Source organism: Pleuronectes platessa, chromosome 10, assembly GCF_947347685.1.
Source record: "Pleuronectes platessa chromosome 10, fPlePla1.1, whole genome shotgun sequence".
Taxonomy (NCBI): domain Eukaryota; kingdom Metazoa; phylum Chordata; class Actinopteri; order Pleuronectiformes; family Pleuronectidae; genus Pleuronectes; species Pleuronectes platessa.
The window spans coordinates 6,152,705-6,173,683 of record NC_070635.1 but is presented as its reverse complement, the minus strand read 5'-3'; the positions used below and the strand labels follow the sequence as shown (position 1 = coordinate 6,173,683).

General features: G+C 41.1%; 1 protein-coding gene across 5 annotated transcripts in view; it reads right to left on the bottom strand.

Annotated features, from left to right (window-relative positions):
- The window catches only part of LOC128450137 (mannosyl-oligosaccharide 1,2-alpha-mannosidase IC), a 167,239-nt gene that overhangs the window by 40,183 nt on the left and 106,077 nt on the right, over positions 1–20,979 (bottom strand). For all 5 annotated transcript variants that reach the window (XM_053433627.1, XM_053433626.1, XM_053433630.1 and 2 more), the window contains exon 4: positions 9,509–9,589. In XM_053433627.1, the coding sequence (XP_053289602.1) occupies positions 9,509–9,589 (81 nt within the window). The remainder of the gene's footprint in view (positions 1–9,508; positions 9,590–20,979) is intronic.

Below are 20,979 nucleotides of genomic sequence, written 5' to 3'. Positions count from 1 at the left end.
CTGTACAAATGGGATTAGGTGTTTGTACACAACGCTGAATGGAGGTTCGGGAAAAAGGAGCTTTCCTTTCACGACTAAGCCCGGGGCGGGACTACGGAGCGTGGTTACTGTGCGATTACGATGATTCACTTTGATCTGAGGAAATGAAATTTCTTCCGAGTCCACGTTTCTTTGGAAAAAATCTGACGAACAGATAAAACGCACACTTAGGTGCAGTGCTCCCACACAGGCACAAGAACACACACATACATGAACATGACACAACATCAACACAAGTCTGTGTTTCAGCCTCATCTACAATCACTGTGAACATTTTTCCTTTTTTACCTTAAAAACTGATGGAAGTGATTTTTTTGTATAACGCCTGATTTAATTTTTGTCAATCAATCAACTAATTGTTCCAGCTCCAACTGAGCAAAATGAACAGAAACTACACTTAAATCTGACACTATTGACCACATCCCATTAAAAGGAAATTTTAAGCTGTGATAAATAAAAGAGTCTAGAGTCATGCTAGGTGCTCTGTGAGGCTTTAGCACAGCAGTGCTGTGAGCTAAATGCTAATCTTCACATGCTAACATTCTCACAATGTCAAATCTAATATGTGAAAGATTGGTAGGAACAATGCCCATGGAAATGTCACTGGTTTCGCACTTTTGTATAAATTCTAATTTCACTCGATGTAAAAAGAATATGGTCAGGACCTCACCAAAGTTATGACAGTTAATCTTGATAAACACTCTGATATATGCATCCCTTCAGCTTAGCTTAAAACTAAGAGTCAAAATGTTCCAATGTAAAGCAATTTCTGATTTATTTCAAATGATCAAACGAGCAAAAACTATAATAGATATTTTCATTTTTGTGAACTCAAGTTATACCGTTTATATATTTATATATATATATTCTCTTAAATCACAGGGCTATTCATCTTCTGCATGATCACTACAGACAGATTCAGTATCACCGACGCAATAAATCATCTACGTTTACATTTTCCCCTGCGCTGGCATAACATATCTCCCGTTTCAACCAGACTTCATTTTCCAATTCTTTCTTTGCCTCTCGACACAGCCGGTTCGATGGTGTCAGAAAAACCAGCACACCCTTCAGCCGGCAGGACGGTTTATTCTCCTCTCTTCCTATACAGGACGGGTAAAGGAGATCTACTCCATGCACACTCTGCTCGGTGGAACACGGAGGCTTAGATTTACTGGATTGGCTCTCCATATATAATAACTGATGGGGGGGGAAATAAATAGAGAAATCTGGCATACGTTTATCTCCACTACAGTAAAACCTGCAGTATCGTTGATGGGAGAGAAATGAAAGCAGGATAATGACCTAAACTGCTGCTGGAGCCAGAACAAAGGGACGCTATCCGAAAGCTAAACCTGTGCAACATCGATGCTGATCTCCATCTCCTGTTTTATCTGAGTGATTTCGAACAATGTTTTAAGAAGAAAAGTCCAAGAGATACCAGAGTTTACCTGAATTTAAACACTAATAATGTGAGGTCGTATACTAGTTCAAGAAGCATAATAACATAGTTTTTCCGTGCTGATGGAAACAGATAAAAAAAGATGGGATTGCACCCAGTTGCTTCTTCTGCGAGACATTAATTCAGATCACACATCCCAGCGCCACACACTTCAAAGCACACAGTCACCGCTGCATGGTGCAGGTGCATATGGCCCGACAGCTGATGTTTGGGTAATATTGTGGCCAGAGGCGAATTGTGCAACTGCAGCACCGTCAGAAATGAGGTCAAATTAGGAGGACGAACCCAGGAGGTGTGGCGGGGGCCTGGAAATAATCATGACTAAGCAGATTACCAGTTTTTCGTTCCTTTGAAAAGGACATCAGGTGAACTTTGATGTCCCTGAGTGGGAGGAACAGAGTCAGCATCATGAGGTGATTAATTCAATTACCTTAAAAGAACATGTTGTTTGACGTTGTTCTGGTACCAAGTGAAATGTCCCAGCCACAGATGTCTGTTTCTTTTTCACCGGGCATCACTCATCTGTCGGTCTTTACCTTTCACAGAGGAGCCAGGTATAAAACACTGTATTATACCAATTTGTTATCCCCGGAACATTGGGATGGAAAATGTAATTGCTGCCTTCAGAGGTTCACAGGCATCATTTTTTGTTTTTGTTCCAGAGGAAAAAGCCACATCTTTGAACCAGGGCAAGGCGACACAGAGCGATGTCAGTCCTGCACCTCGCACGACAACAGAGACAACAAAATTACTTTGGTGAAGGTTAATAAGATTGTGACATCTTTTGTGAAAAATATCAAAAATATTTCCTGAACCCTACCAAGTGCTGCGAGTCCCTATTTATCCTGCTGGAGCTGGGGCGAGCCGACATTGTATGGAAGCTAAATAAAAGTATCTTCAGTGAATATTTTATTTATAGGGTCGGTATTCACTTTTCTAGCCTGACAAATATTTTCACTTTTTCTAATTATTTTTATAAGAAATGTAATTATTTCTATGAAGGTCAAAACCTATTTTTGATTCAAAATATTAATAGTTGTTGCAAATACATTCTGCTGTCATGGCCTTGGACTCCTGCTTGAGTTGAATGGTTGCTGACTAATAAATGTCACAACCCAACATACTGTATTTATCAGCTCTTGAATAACTTGTGTTCGTGCTGACATTTGTGTAATCTGTGAGTTGTCGCTCATGTTTTGTGCTCGTGCTGCAGAAACCTAGTATTATGGAAGTCAATTTCTGACAGTGAAAGAAAAATGATATAAAAATATTGTAATTATGAAAGAAAAAGTAATAATTATGAAGTCACAAACACAGAGTACATTATCAAGGCTACATTTTCATCCTTTTTTTTCATAAATGGGGTTTCATATAATATTATTATTATGAGAAATAAACACATCTCAGCATCACGCAGTGTGAATTCAGCTGCGTTACCTCGAGCAATGCCACGGGGCAGGAGCTGTGGAAAAGTTTGGGTAATAAAGCCCAGACTACACCGGTGCTACCGGTTCCACAGAACCTTTCATGGGAGGAGACATTGTCTCATTGTCTGTAGAGCTCTCACTATGATCTTCACCTTCAGATTTCCCCGCGGGCAGCCTCACTCTTGTGGTGCACTTGAAGCTGTGTGGGTGGATTATAAGTGTTACCTCCAGATGCTGCAACATTCATCAGCCTGTCTGCAGATTGGTTTATTAATGTTGTCCAGTGCAGCGTTATCTGCTGGAATATCACCAAATAGGCCCTGTTGCTTTGACTCCAAATCCTTTGCATAGAGTCGGGTTAACTTCAGGTTAGTGACTAAGGATTTGATAACTTATATTTTACAAAGTGTATTTTTGACGACAGGTCCCCAATTGCTCAGTAGCAACCGGGGAATGGAGCCGCAGTGACCAATGAGTCAGTATCAGCTGTCAATCATGACGTTTTACCTAAATTAAATAAGCATCCAATACCTAATTCAAACTTCACCCACCAGAAACACTTGAACATACAGTATGTGTGGGAACAGCTAGCTAAAATCACATAAACCATCTTAACGAGCAAGTTTGGTCGACATCACATCCACTAACATGGAGGAAGCAGGATTAACGACCTGTGCTGCAGCCAGGGGATGATCAATACGTCATGGTACATCCAATCCTGTACCGCTGATAAAGAGAAAAAGAAACTGAACCAAAAGTTTTATTTCTATTAAAGAAGTAAACAGAAGCTGGGGCCAGTGGAGAAGCTTTGTAATTGGTTTGTGCCTGAACAGTGTGTAACACCAGAAACACCTTCTACCGTGACAACCCTAATTACCGCAGAATATATCAGCGGAGAAGGAGATTTTCTGGGGGCGCTGTGAGAGAGAGAGAGGAAGAGAGAGAGAGGAAGACAGAGGAGACGTGCACATGTACACTGACAGATCATTTCCATATTCTCCCAGCGTATCGGGCTGCGATTGAGCTTCAAGACGTACTGATCGACATTAGCCGTGTTATGAATATCAATTTGCGCTGCGTGATCAATTTGTTCTGCATGATCTTCTCAAGCAGGCGAGTAAAGGTCAAATCATTCAGCCTAAAAGCAAACATTGTTCCTCGGTTAATGCACGCAGCACACACTGCACACTGACATGCAGCCGAGTTCTCCTGGCATTTAATGATGTGACTTAATGATGCTGTGGCAGCGGGAAGAACATCCAGATAGAAAAACAACCTCAATAGAGAAAAATAAAGACTCTGTCATCTCGGAAAGGAATTAGCAAGTTACAGCTTTTTCTCAAAAAGTCATGTGTGTGGTATTTATATTGTCTGTGTGTGAGCTCTCTCCTGTGTCATGACCCGAAATAAAACCATGTTTCCATAGAGAAGTGGGTCACCCCAAATTAGAAGGAAAACATCATGGAAACCCCAAACACTATAAACCCCAAACACCATGTTCCCTCACAAAGTGACTGCTGTTGTATGTTGCCACCAGAATTCACAGAGAGACCTACAGGCCATAAACAAATAGTAAAGCTTATTAACATCAGCAGAGAACAAACAAAGCAGAGAGAGTGTCAGTGTTCAGTTCTAGTGCCCCGGAGTAAAGAGGGTTGTGTCCCATCATGTTCTCCAAACTTTGACTAATAGCTCACCTCTCGTCCCAGAGACAAAGAAGTAAACAAAGTGGTTATAGGCATGAATGGGATTTTCGAAGGAACACATACCTCTAACCTTAAATTCAATGTTAAATAAAGGACGTGAGAGAAATCCCTGGATCTGCCCTCTGATTCGCACCAGAAATCCAAGCATAACCTTGTTGGTGGAGGTACTAATCAGCTAAGGAAGGTGAGTATATTTCAAGGTGAACCACATTTCAATTCTCAGAGAACATATGCCTTGATATCAGTAGCTGTGCCTCAGTCTTGCAGAAAGTTGATCTTTTAGAACAAGAGCTTTGACCTTTTATTTGTGGGCTTGAAAGGTGTTTGCAGAATAAAATGAGGTTCACGGTGTAGTGGTTACCAATAACTCTTAATCCTTTATGTACCTACAGCTCAAACACATGAACCTACTCTTTCTATTCTTCTCTCTATAAATCCTGCATCTTTATTCCCACCCCCCTTTCCTGGCTTTCTCTTTTTTTCCTTCTTCCACCATTGTCTTTCTTCACTTTCCCCATTCGGCTCTCAACTCTCCTCTCTTCACTCTCTTAACCCACCAGTAATTCTCTGGTCTTCTACTCTGCTTCTGTGCATCTTTCAGGGGCAGAAATGGTCCGTCACACTTGGGAGAAGACCAATTACAAGGGGAGTCGAGGGGCCCTTCCCCTGAAAACTGGGGATTTTAAGAACATATTCCTCCAGTTCCACTTAATTTGACATGGCCATGTAGTTCTTTTGACCACAGCGAAGACGGAAATAAGAAACACTTTGCTTGGATGATTATCTAACACAAAGCATTATTCTATTAGCACATTGGAAAATGGTCTTTCATTTTCTACGCAACAGACAAACTCTCATACCTCAAAACTGAACAGATACAATCCCAACTGAGCAAGAGATTTCTCCTTTCAGCTACTGTCGTTACAGCCGGGAAGATTCCCTTTTATTGGACGATTAGGAAGCCAAGTCGTTAAAGGCAGCCAATAGGATTTATTACCATTATCTTCAAACTTTTGGCTCGTCATTATCCAGAAGAAAAACTATAAATGAGAGAATGTATTCCTTAGCAATAGGTGTGTGAAAGTATGGCTTCTTTTTACTGAAAAGTTGATGAACCTTTACTTTACTGTAGGAACTGTGACATAAAAGAGGAGCCCTGATTTATTCATAAAACATACATGTATATTCACTATACATTATGTGGGTACCTGGGAGGTATAGGATACTAGGTACACTGCGCTCTTCTATACAACCTAACTCTATCTCCAGTCCTCTCCCTCTCCCTTTGCCTCTGTGCATCACCTTCTCATGCACTCTTACATTTGCTGATCAGCTTGAAAACACCTCTCCTCATCCCTCACTCCCTCCCTCTTCATCTCCTCCTTCCTTTTGCTGATGAGCATATGAACACATCTTTCTTCTCCTCTGCCGGCTGCTGCCTCCCTCCGTCCCTGCTGCTTCAGCTCAGCCCACAGGCAATTTTCACACAAGGCTGATTGAATTCATTCACTCCCCCCTTCTCTCCCTCCACTGTTCTCTGTTCTTGCTAAAGGAAAGGTAAAAAAAAACAACAACACGGTCTTCACACCACACACGTTTATGTGCATATAAATGAAGCCTGACAAATGAAACACACACAAACACACACACACACACACACACACACACACACACACACACACACACACACACACACACACACACACACACACACACACACACACACACACACACACACACACACACACACACAGGGGCAGTACGTAGTCATGCAGTGTGTATGCAGGCAAGCGAGAAACTGAGTTAATATACAGCACCTATGTTCTTGTATCAAGGTCTTGAGGCACATAGAATATGCACAAGGACCTGAGCGGACACATGTTAATGCATATGCATGGGCTAGGGCTGAAGCAGATCCAAGTTACTCCCATGATAAATACCTCAAGAGCCTATAAGAAGATGAGTAAGTCTTCTTAAGTGTTTGAGGAAAGTTGTTTATATTGGTCGAGACGTTTCGTGATCTCAATTTTGGTTTGTGGTAAATGGAGGAAGATGATTTGCTTGGTGGCGTAAAACTTTTTGAAACTTCTCTGATAGATTAACTGCTCCTAAACATCTTTTTAATTAACTGTTAACTTACTGTCCTGCTAGTGGCTGAGCAAACTGTCCTACTATACGTTTGATAGCTTCAAAGTTTAACTAAATGATGTATGAGGCCTAGAAGGTTTGAATCCCCGTCGGGCCGAGACTGTGTTTACCTGTTCTCCGGCTCCTTCCAAAGCGGGAGAGCCGAGAGCTTACCCATTTGAAGTTAAACCTCAGGACCACCACCATAAAGACTAGCCATTATCCTTCTGGGCCCAAATAGAAGCGCGCAAATAAAAAGCACACAAACACATTCAAAACAACGGGTTATTAATGGTCAGGTGTTGCAGCCTCTGCTCCGAGCGTTTCTCCTGCAAACCGCATCCCACAAGGAGCCATAATCATTACCCGCTCCCCAGCCATCATTTACAACAGCACCAGCTGCCCAGTGTCCTCTGGTCAAACTGGATCCACAATCTCGTAACAGTCATTGTATCTCAGGTGATTTAAGCCTCTGCAGCTGCAATTCACCGTCAGACTGCCGGTTTTATCATTCGGATGGAACAGCAAACTTCAGAGCAACAGACCTTAATGGGGAGGGGGGGTTGGGTGATCGGGTAGCTATAAATCTCACTCTTATGCACCCTTCACAGAAAACACAGGAGTGAGTCATGTGATGGATAACTGTGCCAGTGTGCGGGGTCTTGAAACGTCTGTCAGGAAACTGAGGTGGCGTGCTCAATCTCAGGAGAATGATGTGTACTGTAAATGCTAATAAAGTCCAAACACAAAGGGAGAGAGGAGCGGAGCTGCAGTGGACACTATCCACACAGACTGAGGACAAGAAGAGACAAATTAAAACGTGTATAAAAAACGTGGCAGTGTGGTGCTTCTTTTTACAGATCTAATTTACGCAGATTAGTGTCCTTATGTGACCTGGCAAGAAGAGAGAACTATTAAGATAATGCACTATTCTTTCTTTGCACGCTCGCATCCCCACACTCACATTAGATAATGTCATTATCGATGCCGTGTATAGACATTTCCGTGCACCAGTGAATAAAACAGAAGAAGAACATTTGCATGCATGACATTAATGGCAAGCAAATGTGGTGTAATGGATTCTGCTCTGCATTGTGCTCCAGCAACGTATTCATATTTCACTCATCCAGCGGTGGTGGATGAATTTTGATGCTGCTCTTCCCTCAACTCGCTCGGCCTGCAAATCAATGTCCATTAAACCGACCCGAGTGTTCATATGTCATTGGATCCTCTCTACATTAATCCTGCTTCTGCACAGACTTCCTCCTCCTCCACTGAGTGGCTTTCAAAACAGGACAACCTCCGAGTTTGTTGTATGCCTGCTCCGGGAGGCTTCTATAGGCAGACCCTCATTACGGGACACGTGGAACTCCACTGACTTCACAATGCACTGATAATGAACTGAGCTATTTGTGCCGTGTGGTTGTCACAGGCATCTTTCAAACCTTTGCTTATAAAAGCCAAGGTTTACAGAGCCTTCATACTTCTGGCGCTTCACACCTGGATGCTGTCCATCATGACCACAGGCTGTTTAAACCTGGAGTGAGTGTTGCCTCTTCAAGGACACGACTGTGGTGGTTTTTCAAGCACAGCAAAATGATCCACTTTAACTTCCAGATTTAACCACAAGCAAAGGAAAACAGCAGTTTTAAGTTTTAACAGTTTATATTTTTACTCAAAACAAATGCATGAAGCCTCAAATAGCCACATTTATTGAGAAGTCCTGTAATGGCACTGCTTTGTTGGCCAATCCATTCTACGCCATCTTATTATTAACATGTTTCAGGGCAGTAACATGAAACAAAGCCACTGATTCATCGATACACAATGAAAATATCATGTTTCTCAACAAATTAGTGTGAATAAAATAATGCATTGCTTCCTTTCCTCAGCACAGCTCCAAGAAAACAACCTTTAAATAACTTCGAAGTCTCCACGACCACACTTCAAATCCTCTGTATTTAAACACATGTATGAATAATAAATGAGACATTATGATTTAATAAGCAGCCGAGGCACATCCAGGAAGTATTTAGTGACCCTCAACAGCCAGTTTAACTTCAACCCCAGTGACTGCACAGGGAACTAAAAAGGGTTCCATCACAAAGTGAAGATGACGAGTTGCACGCACACGACTCTGAACTCAACCAGGGTCGTTTCTGAATATAGACTCGACGGAGGCTAACACACAGCATGTAACACACAGCATGTAACACACAGCATGTAATTAAGATCACGTCCTTACAAGGAGGTGGATTTTTTTTACTCTTTGTAATAAGGAGCTGCCTCCGCAACCACCAGGGACCAGTAAGTCAACACAAAGAGACCAAGCAGGTTCTGAACCAGCAGCGAAGCCCCAGTCAACACTCAAATCATCAACCTAACAGATCTCTGACACTATGTAGTTAAATGATTTGTGTTTTATTGTATTTATGGGATGTGCTTGTCACAACTGGGCCTCATTTACTATTATTTACAGAGAAAAGAATGAATGTACGCCAACAAAACGCTTTAAATTCAAACAACAATAAAAATGAGGGACCAAGCAACAGTTCATTTATTTTGGTAATAGATAAATAAATGAGAAAATGCTGACGTGGATTATTTTATCTTGGCCCGGTGGTCACAACATGCATACACACACCCACACATACATACACACACACACTGAGGCCTCTTCATCAGTCAAACTGTTGGGGCTGGTTGGGGATGAAGGAAGCGGGATAACGGGCTTCTATTAATCTTACCTCCTCTCCTGTCAGGTAGTACGCTGACAGCAGCCCACCGACGTAACGGATGTTCACCTCGAAGAGTGATGCCTCGCCGTTCTGTTGAACCAAGAGAGAGAGAGAGAGAGAGAGAGAGATCGAAGTGTTAAATGTCACATTCCAACTAAGGTCTCAGGTCAGAGCTTTTATGGACACAAATAATCCCGTGTAGTCGTCACAACTTGTTAACTTGTTTTTCTTCCTCTGCCCATGTTGTTTTTATGAGTGGAAATGACTTAACAGCTGGCAGAGCCCGGAACACCAATTGTCTCCTGAAACCTCTCTGATGCACTGCAGCCCAGATGTGTGGATAAATATTTCACGTCCAGCTGTGAGATGTCAGAGGAAGACGAGCATGTGAACAAAATTGATCGCGGCCTATTTGCAGGACATGTTTGTTTTATAAGGTTTTATAAATGCTCAAATACATCCGGACGATGAAGGTTGAAGTAAATTATATAACAGCCCAGTGTTCAGTACTTCTTTCTGTTATTTATTATCAAGGTATCAGTCCTGTTAATGTCATTTTCAGTCAACATAGAAGTTGAGGTTGGGCAAAATATGTATGAAGTAAATAAGAGAAATTTAAGATGATCTTTAAATGTACAAGAGGGAAATTATGCAGATAAAATCTTTACATACACACCAATTGATTGATATATTTAGAGGTCAAACCTTTGATTACACCTGTTGATGGAAGAGAAAAACATCTTTCTTATCAAAATATAAAAGATGTAGATTTATACAGAATAGAACAGAATGTCCCTGACCTTAATTCCACCACCACAGGTTCAGAAACATCCACAAAAGGATAAACACCAGATATTTTTTGTATCTTTTGACAAAACTGAAGATGTGTGTGGTGACTCATAGAAACCAAGCCTTGGGCGATACAGCTGTAAACAGGTGGTAGCGTTCTAAGGCATACGGCGGTCCTCCATGGTTCTGATCTACTGGTAGCTAGTCCCTTCACAACTCATATATCTGATGGTTTTTAATCTTTGCACAATGACAGATTTGTACGAGCATCTCCCGGCTGTTCAAAACGTGTGTTAGCTCCGGGAAGTTGTGCCACACGCCACCAAACACATGATGTATAATGTAATAACTGATCAGACTCCTCCTGCCTTTGATTCTGACTATTTCCATTCATTATTCTCATGAGATGGGATTTTCAGCCCAGAACTCAATGGTTCCTTATCTTAATCTGCAAAGATGACAGTAAATGTCAATCTTTATGAAATGCATCGCCGGTGAATAGTTTTATCGATTAAAAAGATATGTGATGAACTCTGTTTCAGCCCTTTTAAATTGATTTTAAACACATATATAAAAATCAGAACAATTACAACCTTCTTCTGGCATCTCATATTCTACACTGTGTGTTTTCTGGTACTGACTGAGGCAGATTTCCTGTGAACTCCCACAGCAGCAGCACATGTGGTCTCTAGGAGACGTTGTGACAGATGTACAAAACCTCTCCTGATTGACAGACTAAATATGTTGTCACTCGTTAGTAAATTGTGGTGTTTGTGTGAATCTGACAGTTTAATACAAAGATGATAACAAGTCAATAAAGTGAAAGATCAGTCAACGTTAATTGCCAACGTCAAAGCGTCAGTGAGAGTAAATTGGCGTTATCATCGCTGGCAGATCACTAACTCAAGTCCTCAATCATAACTTCTGTCTTCTTACACTTGGTTGTGTTTTACATCAGCTGACTCTCAGACCGGAGGACTTGTGTATCTGTCTCTCCGGAGGAAGCAACAACCGGAGACAGGCCAGCCTCAAAATCTCCGGCAACAAAGTCAAAGCCATGTAATCGTGTTCCCCCGGTGTTTTTGTTTTCCTCTCGCCTGACAGAATCTAACAACTGCAAAAACAATATTGATTGAATGGAAAGTAAGTTCACTGGTTCAAGTTGATTTTTATTTCAAACCGTTTTGCTGGACGGTTTTGAAATGTCATGCTTTGCTCTGTTGCTCCTTTTTCCTCTTTCTTGCCATTTACAGTTGGTTTAGTTTGGAGACTGTTTCTGGGCTTAAGAACAACTGACATCACAAGTGAGTAACAACTGTGGATGGAAACAAGAAGTAATTCACAATCTAAAATTTGATTAAATCTTGATTTGCAACCGAATGAGTGAAGTGAATATTTATATTTTGTGCAAGTAATTCCAACCAACCTCTATTAGTCACCTGAAATTATGCTCTTTGATAAAACAGTATTTACTTTTACCTTATTTGTTTTAATATAATTTCAAATCAGGCCTTTTTAAAAGAGACGGTCTCAGCTCTTAGCCACAGGTGCAGAAACGACTGAATATCGATTCTTATGGCGAAAAACAAGCAGAAAACTGAAAGTCTGAAAACTTTGAAGAACATATTCTGTTGTTGTAAATATAAGAACCATAGTAGGGGAGTGACTGTGCCAAGTCACGGTTTCTGTTTGCCAACATTTCATAAACTTGGTCTCCTTCTATTTCTAAATGAAATATGAAATAAGAGGTAACATTGCATGTGTCTCAATATGTCACCATAATTACTGCCTCTTACGCTGAAGGTTGCAGCAGACTGCTACTCATTGACTCGGAGACCCATTGAGAGGGAAATTGCCATCTCGAGTGTGGAGGATAAGGAAACTATAATTGGGAGCTGGAGAGAGCAATTAGCTCCAGTCTGAGGAGCTGCATCGAGGAGAAGTCACTGGCATCTGTTCACTGGTATCACTCATCTCCACGTATATATTTGCTCCTAAATATTCATAAGCTTAATCCCATTTGGTTTTATTAGACTTACTGTTGATTAGTAATCATCAACATGTGTTTATCTCTTAATCTACATCTTAGATGTGGCAGTAAAACACCACTTTTAGAAAATCTTCACATCTCAGCAGGTTTGTAACAAGAACTGATGAATTGTGTCCTTCAGAGGAATAGTTTTACATTTGGGGAAATATATAGGTTTTCCTCTATTTGCAAAGATACTGATAAGAAGATTGATAAAACTGACTCCCATGTCTAGTTAATAAGATTCAGCCTGGGGTTGCACAACTTAGCTTAACATAAAACAGTTGTGATTACAAACCACTCGACTTAAACACAAGACAATATGTTGTCTCCTTACCAAAGGCCTTTCTTTGTGGGGTTATTAATTGGAGACTCTAACTTCCCTGTAGGTGTGAATGTGAGCATGAATGATTGTCTGTCTAAAGTTGGCAGCGTTGCCATATGCTACCGACCTGTGTGTGACGTACACAGCCTCTCGCCCAATGTTAGCTGAAGGTTAGGTGGTATAGATAGATAAATAGAAAGATAGATAGATAGATGTACTTTATTGATCTCAAGACTCGGAAATTATTGTGTTACAGCAACATTCCAAGGCCACTGCACATGGAGAGAAGAACAAGAGACGACAAAATAAGAGACAAGCCTTCAAAAGCATGGACAGAAACTTTAGGTCTAGGTTTTGAGAGGAACCAAAGCTCTGCTGCTGGTTTTACTCCACATATCACAGGCATGAGTGAGGTAACAAGGTGCTCATGTAACTCTTGGCAGCATTTCAAACTATCCATTTAACACCTTGTCCCTGTCATGTGTTATGTAACTCTGTGAATCAGGTGTTAAGAGCAGCAAGCGTGATAACAAAAAGGTGCTGGCTCCATTCCTGAAGTCAGCACACGGGTGACATTTCATGAGACAAAGCACCGGCGCCTCTGGCAAGGCGGCCGAGCCGAGCTGTCTTGCCAACCCTGAAATGAGAGGCCCATTCAGTAATGGTGCTGCGATGGCAGTGATTAGGAGCGGAGTGTCTATTTATCACCGGTGATCGTGGCACTCAGCGAGACAGGCAGAAGGTACAGTGAGGGAGGACAAGTAATGCTGACACAGGTTTTGCAAATTAGACTTTTACCTCCCAACACAGGCTGAATAAATCACACACCAGGCCTTTTATAAAACTTCTATTCGTGCTGTTTTGTAGATCCAACAAGCTGCCTTTACACATGAAGCAACCCCCCAGGCACCAATTCAAAGAAAAGCGTTGTAGTATTTTTTTCTTCTATTTAAATCTGATGCATTTCTCAGCAACAACCAACAATAGTTTCATTGTAAATGGGGGCAACGCCTCAGATTTACATCCCTATTAAACCCACAGAAAAAAGTCAAACCCTGAGGCAACGAACACTCACATTAAACAATAACACTCCCACTGACATAAACCTGTTAAATCATTGGAAACAAGATATAAAGGAAGATTAAAAACCATGTTGGAGTCCTCCGAGGGCCTTTTCTTACAAAATTCTATATTTATTTTAGCTACAGAGAAGGTGAGGATGAAAAACAACAGTGCAGATTGGATTTGACTCTGAGTCACACTGCAGAGCGGGTGAGATCTAAGTGGGTTTCTTTCAGCTAAACATTTTTAATTTGTCCAAATCAGCACTAAAATGCTGTGTTTTTAGTCCTTATCAAAGTTAATATTCTGATTAAATCCCAAGATAATAACAGTGCAACGTTATCAGGGCTGTGCACGAGAGACAGACTGTATCTGACTGACGTGGATGAATGGAAATTAATAACAGCCCTCTTTTCTCTCCATCATTCTAATTAAGGTACGACAAAAAGAGACGCAATTAATTATTGCACCTCAGTTTGAGAAATTACGTTGATCAAGATCTATCATAAAACCGATACTTTCATCTGACAGAAAGCACAAAGGGATATTCATGATGGGGGGGAAAGAATCAATATCGAGGAGATCAAAGATAATTATGGGAAATGTCAACGTAAATTATTCCTTTTATTCAATCGTTGAACCTTTAGGATATTTTGCAGTCTGGGATTTGAGTGTGGCTGGTGGTGTTTACTCAGTTAAACACAATTTTAGGTGTTTTCTATAATGTTACACTCTGCTGCATGATTACCAAACAACACATATTAATTGCAGTGTTTAAGCTTTATGGACAAAACAACCTCTTAAATGCACCAAAATGTTAAACATGGAGCTTTTCCAATGATCAGGAAAAACAAGTTTAGATCTACAGTAAATACTCAAAGGATTTGGAGATGAGAGGGTGTGAAAGTGGTCCATGAAACCCTGGTATGGTCTGAACCACAAGCGGATCTATAAACGTTTTAACACCTGAGTCTGGACCGTGGTGCGAAACCAAGGTTCATGTCTCTGTCACATTGATTACATCTGATCTGGTTAGTGTGGTTTCACACTGCAGGTTAGGGAGTGCACTAAAAACATCACCTACCCAGGCTGTGTCAACCTATACTTCTATCTACCTATTCTACCATTTAATGAACCAGTTCAACTCTTTAATTTTGTTTATCAACAGCGGCTTATTTTTCCTCTTTTATTGTTTTATTTTACCCAAAAGTCAGAACTATTCAAAAGTGTTTTCATACTACAAAATAACCAAACCCTAGACCACCTCTTTTGGTTGCACTTAATGTTTGACCACTGGTCCAGCTCGTGGGCTGAGGTTCCTTTCACACCTCAATTTTTTGGTTTGGTCTAAACAAAAAAAAAAGCCTTAAAGTCCGATCCGGACAAGATACCCTCAGTCTGCTTCCATACTTTTATCAACTTAATTTTTGACGTTAACCCAGAAACCCTTGGGTGATTTTAGCCTCAATTTAAAAAAAGCTGTGCTACTAATAAATCCATCAGCTGGTGATGTGGTGTTCAGGGAGTGATATTCAACCATTAAGCAGTGTATTCATTTATGTAAATCATTTGGCAGCCATGGTTACAACAATGATACTCGAAGAATAATTTGCATTTGAATTGTTCTCCATAATGTATAACTGTATCATAAATGATTGTTGTGCAGGAGGAAGCGGTGGCAGAGAAGAAATATTAATTAATGAGTGTAATGACTCGCTCTGCACATTGCTGCCACACCGTGTAGCTGCTCCGCTTCAGCAGCCCCATGCTGCTGACAGGGCTGGAAGCTGGTTCTCTGTTAATGAGTATTCAACGGTCATGGCGACGATTGCCGTCGGACGCGGCTCAGACTTGCCCGGGACCTGAGCCGGATTGGCCCGGCTGCTGTGCCGCGCTGTGCCAGGAGGCTGAGTAGACCGTTGCCCAGCAGTGTGTCCTGCTCAGACGCTAATGTAACGATTTACTGCTTGAAAAACAAACGAGGCGTCATCGTGCGGACGACTCGAGGCGTCGCTGAGATCCAGGTTTCAGACAAGCTTCCACATTTCAAAGCCAAGTGAGACTGATGTGACCCGTTGAGCCAAGGGTACAAATTAAGCAGATGATTGCTTCTCGGACCAGAGCTGGTGAGTCACACTTAACTGGCTGTGATTCAACTTCGCATTGTTAATTAACACAGAGAAAAAAAATCACCAGGGACCAATTAAATCCAACATTTCTAATCTCTGTCAGTGTGACATGATGCACGCTCAAAGCTGCTGCTGCTGCCGCTGTTGACAGGAGTTTCTCGAGGCTGCACGCCCCCCCCCTGCTACTTCCACTAACAGGCTTTTTCACTATTTTGTACTTTATGGTCTTGATCATCATCCAAGCTATGAGTAATGACCACTAAACCTCTGGAGCTTGCAGCCATTTCTTTTAGAGAGGAAGCTCTTAATTTCAGGCCAAAACCAGAGTCCCATCAATATGGATTTTTAAACAGCCCATGTAAACATTGTCAGATACGTATTTATCAAGCAATACATTTAAAATGCATATTTTTATATAAATAGTAATGATTCCCCAGTTATTAAACACTCGTGACAAGGAAATGCAATTGAGGTTTAATATTTATAGTTTAACCATAAACTTTATGATATAGAGAACTTAAATAAATATAAACATAAATGCACATCTTTTCTGTCTTGTTTATTCTGTATAGTTTGTGTCCTGGCACAGATCTAGGTTGGTGACATAACCCAACGGTAAATAATGAGTAATAATAATATCTTATAATATATCTGATCAAAGAATACATATACTAGCGTGGTGTCACCTCAGACAACTTTATTTATGAATATATATTTGCATTGCTTTAAAATCTCATGTTAAAAGAGCCGTGTCTAATCAAGTTAATTAAGGATTTTTCTCTAATAGAAATCTATCATAACAGTTTACTGGCGTCTTCTGCAAGACTGGCCTTCACATTTCATGATATTCCTCAGTGCAGCGTTATTTTTTTGAACCCAGACGACTGACAACTAATATAAAAACTAATTAAGAAGAGCTTATGTTGGCTTGAGTGAGAAGCCTCTCATGATTTGTCAGCATCAACGAGAACATCACGCAGCCACGTCTTTCTGAAACCGTTATTCATGATCAATTCAAACTTAGGGACAGATAGGGATTTTTCAAGTAGCAGATTCAACTTAACCCGTTAGATTCCCATTATGTATTTCTTCCAGTTAAGAGTAGATGTATCCCAGTAGAGCTGCATTCACATAAACTACTGGCTAATGGTTCGAATCCCTTCAGGTTAATTCATTTTAATTCATCTGCTAACGCTTAACTAGCAAAATATGGTAATTAATCAGCAGCTAACATCATCATATACACATGTGACACACAAAAGAAGGAACAGACGTCATAAACATCTCCGCTAAATCCATCTAATCTAAAATTAACAACCTGGTGAATTATTATTAATCAAATATTGCCTGAGAGATGAATTAAAGCCGAGTTACAACCCCACTCATCATCCCTCCATCGTTTTCACTCGCATCCTGGTAATCAATCCAGGAAGTCAATCTGCATCTGTCTACTTGCAGAGCTAACTCACACACTCACACTCACTCACTCACAAACAGACACACACTCGCACAAATACACACAGGTCTCTGCTCTCTCCTAAAGGTGAAGCAGCAGCAGCTCCCAAGCCGGTCCTCTGTGATGATGCTCCGGTCTCAAAGGACTTTGCTACACTTTCACTCTTCAGTTATTCTTCGTCCCCTGCTGCCGTCCCTCTTCCCTCTTCCTCTTCCTCGCTCTGTGTGTCACCGTCTGCCTCTGTGCCTCATCACGTACCTCCCACTGTATTTGGCCTTCCTGACTGAGCCGCATCCTTCACTGGAGTCTCGCCTGCTTCCAAAATGCCAACAAGAATAAAACAAATAAGGAGGCACTTCAGCTGTCGAATGCTCCGCTACATTCATGATGATATATTGGACAGCCGCTTATTTAGATGAGGTCATTAACTGAGCTAAATAATGCATCAATTATAAACAGTTCTGTTTCGATATACTTGGCTTCACATGACTTTATGAGAGTGAATGTAAATGACTCACAGTTGCTACAAGTTTTTCCCAGTAAATTTGCAGCTCTTCACAGGAAGGTGCCCCAAAATCTATTCAGATCACTTTCTTAATGAGGGTACTGTGATGACACTGTGGAGTCCTGTGTTTTAAATTATTGTAGAACAATGGAGGCTTATGCAGCACAAAACTTAGTAATATTTCCTTTGCATGGATATACAAAACAAGCAGTCGAAAGACCCTTGATCACTTGTTTTGTCATGCAGTTCATTCACACATACTTTTCTCCAAACTATAACCACTGAGGTCGATAGATGACCTATACTTGCTTGTCTTGGTAAATGGTATTTCATCTTTATTTTTATTATCAGGTTAAAGGAGCAACCAAATTGTCGTGGCTTGATGTTGATTTCATATTTATTTTCCCAAACAGCAATTATTTTAACAATCAATTCTATAAATTGTGTCATGTTTAATGAAAATACTCAGGCGCGTTGAAATTTGCTTCGGAATAAATCTCTTTCGGGCCGCTGTTGATTTACAAATACCATAAATCTTCCAATGTGAGAAGAGGGGACCTTCATTTGCTCTTTTTGCTGCTAAGTGACATAAGAATGATCATATATCAAAAAGATCACTCATTTCAAGTATTTATAAACAGAATGTCTACACACTCACAAGAGCATATTAACATGAGGCACACACATTGTTTTGTTATTTTTATGAAGGAGTTTTTCATAATGGAGATGATATTCGTTATCTGATAGCTGTGGAACCTGCATCAATTGATTTATGGTCAGTAGGAGTCAGTGCCACAAGCAGGAAACACAACCCCCTGACATCACCTGAGGTTCTTCATTGATATTTTTCAAAGACTACATGAATAATAGAGCCTGTGAATCCGAGACAGATCCCGAGTCAGCATCTACCTCTGCCAAATGAGCCCGCAGGGACCAACAGCATGAACGATACGCAGCGTGCTGGTAAGGATCCGCAACGACCAGTCCACCCACACTGAATGTCCTTTGGCCTCCGCATCCTGAGACAGAATGTCAGCTCAGCTTGACCTCGGCTCGGAGGCACGGCGTGCTCGCTGAAGTGTCTCCGCGGCGCAGAAACTGACACTCAGACGAGGTCTCGCTTAGCTCAGACAGGAGGTCATTAGAGGTCAGGACAACAGCTCCTCAGAAGTAAACAACAACCTTGCTCCAGGTCTCCTCATTACCAGCGGCTGTCACTTCCAAACGTGAGCGTACAGTTAGATAACAACTCATTAACAGCTGATTAGAAACAGGCTCATTTACAAGCAGGGATATATCGTTCAGATGAGGACGGACCAAGATTTAAATATTGGCCTGAAGAATGTGACAAGATATCCGGGCTAATAAACAATCATTATAGAAATAAGTAATATTTTCTAAATAGGCTTGACAGCTCAAAATAGTTCAGGAAAACCACCTACCCACGCACTTTGTATTTTACCAAGGATGTGTGGTTGAACTCAGTCAACTGTAAATTACGCCAGAAATAGATCCGATATATCTCTCTCCATTTTGCTGGTAGCTCTCTTCAGTACACACACTGTATCGTCCTTGTTGGTGAGAAGCTGACGGCTAACTTCCCGATGATTTGATTAGTTTCTTCTCCCAAGTCGACTCCGTTACAAACTTTATCTCAAGATTGAAAACTGTGTGAGAGTCTGCAAACTAACTGAGTCCGGCCTCTGGGCCCGGTCGCCTTTTAAGGTTGAAGCGATTAACAGCAACAACAGTACGCAGTGTACCTTTACTCATTCCACCAAACAGTCAATTACATCTGGATTATTACAGCACTAATATAAATACACTTGAGCTATTTTCTATCTAAATGCTTTGTGCTGCTGCAAAGACAATTTAATAACGACCTCCAGCTAATGCAGACATGTTGTGGTTTACACAGATATCTCAAGGAGACAGAAGACACTTCAGGGAGATGTGAGGAACTGCTTTCTATGTCCTGCGATGTTTCAGGGAGATAGTCACTTTTTTATAGTGCACAACTTCCACAGCAAATTCAAGAAAATACTCCAGTATTATGCTAATTGCTACCGAAACATCTCCTGCTATGCTTTTCTTAATATTTCAGACCACAACATGAAACATAGGAGAAAAGTGGAATGACGCTCAGCGGGGCGCATACCTCCTCCATCGCCTAACAGCCCAATTATATTCTCTCAGTCCTCACCAAACGGTACACGCTCATATATATCAGTCCTCTGAATATGAATGATTGTCAGTGGCTCTGCTTCTCACTTGATTTATAACTTCACTAAACATTTTCAACAGAGTTTTATGGTCCTAATCTCAGTTCTTCTTCTAAACAGCCTGATGTTCATTTAGTAAATGATGGTCTGACTTAGGGGCATGGATAACTTATTGACAGCTTGACTCGTAGAAGTCTCAAGTCAGGCGGCTGCGTCCTTCAGGAGGTCCTCACAGCCGAGGACGGACACAGCCGGACCGGAATGATACAGAGAATGAGAAAGAGAATGAGACAGAGAATGAGACAGAGAATGAGACAGAGAATGAGAAAGAGAATGAGACAGAGAATGAGACAGAGAATGAGACAGAGAATGAGACAGTCTGGTCTTCAGCTTGACCTTACCCACAGCGGTTGCCTAGCAACAGAGCCACGGATGAGAAAAGTCTTCGCTTGACAAAAAAAAAACATTTTCTTTAAAATGTATGAGCAGTTTGGTTGAGTTCTTATATTTAAAAATAAACTCCTAAGACGTATTCGCCTCGCTGCCGCCATTACCTCGATGAAGAACAGTTGAAGGACTTATTTTGATGAGGATTCGAGGTTGGGGCTGTCTAGTTGTGACACTGTGACGCATCTGTCTTCAAATGCAACCTCCAAATGAAGCAGCCTCTGAATTGAAACACAGCTATGGTTTCATAAACACAAAGATGGCGCTGGACAAAACACAGCAGCTCACAAAACAGTGTGAATCTGATGTGACATTTTCCCCAGTGAAACCTCATCTATTCTGACTTTTACATTTGTTGCCGGAGATTAAAGCGTCCACTTTGTTTGTGGATGATTCCCATGAAGCATCTTTAATAACATCCACTGACAATACCTCCTGGCACACCACAGTGACAATCTCCTGAGTCCACCCAGGACAGCAGAGGGATTTCGATAATTAGCACATTCAGGCCTATGA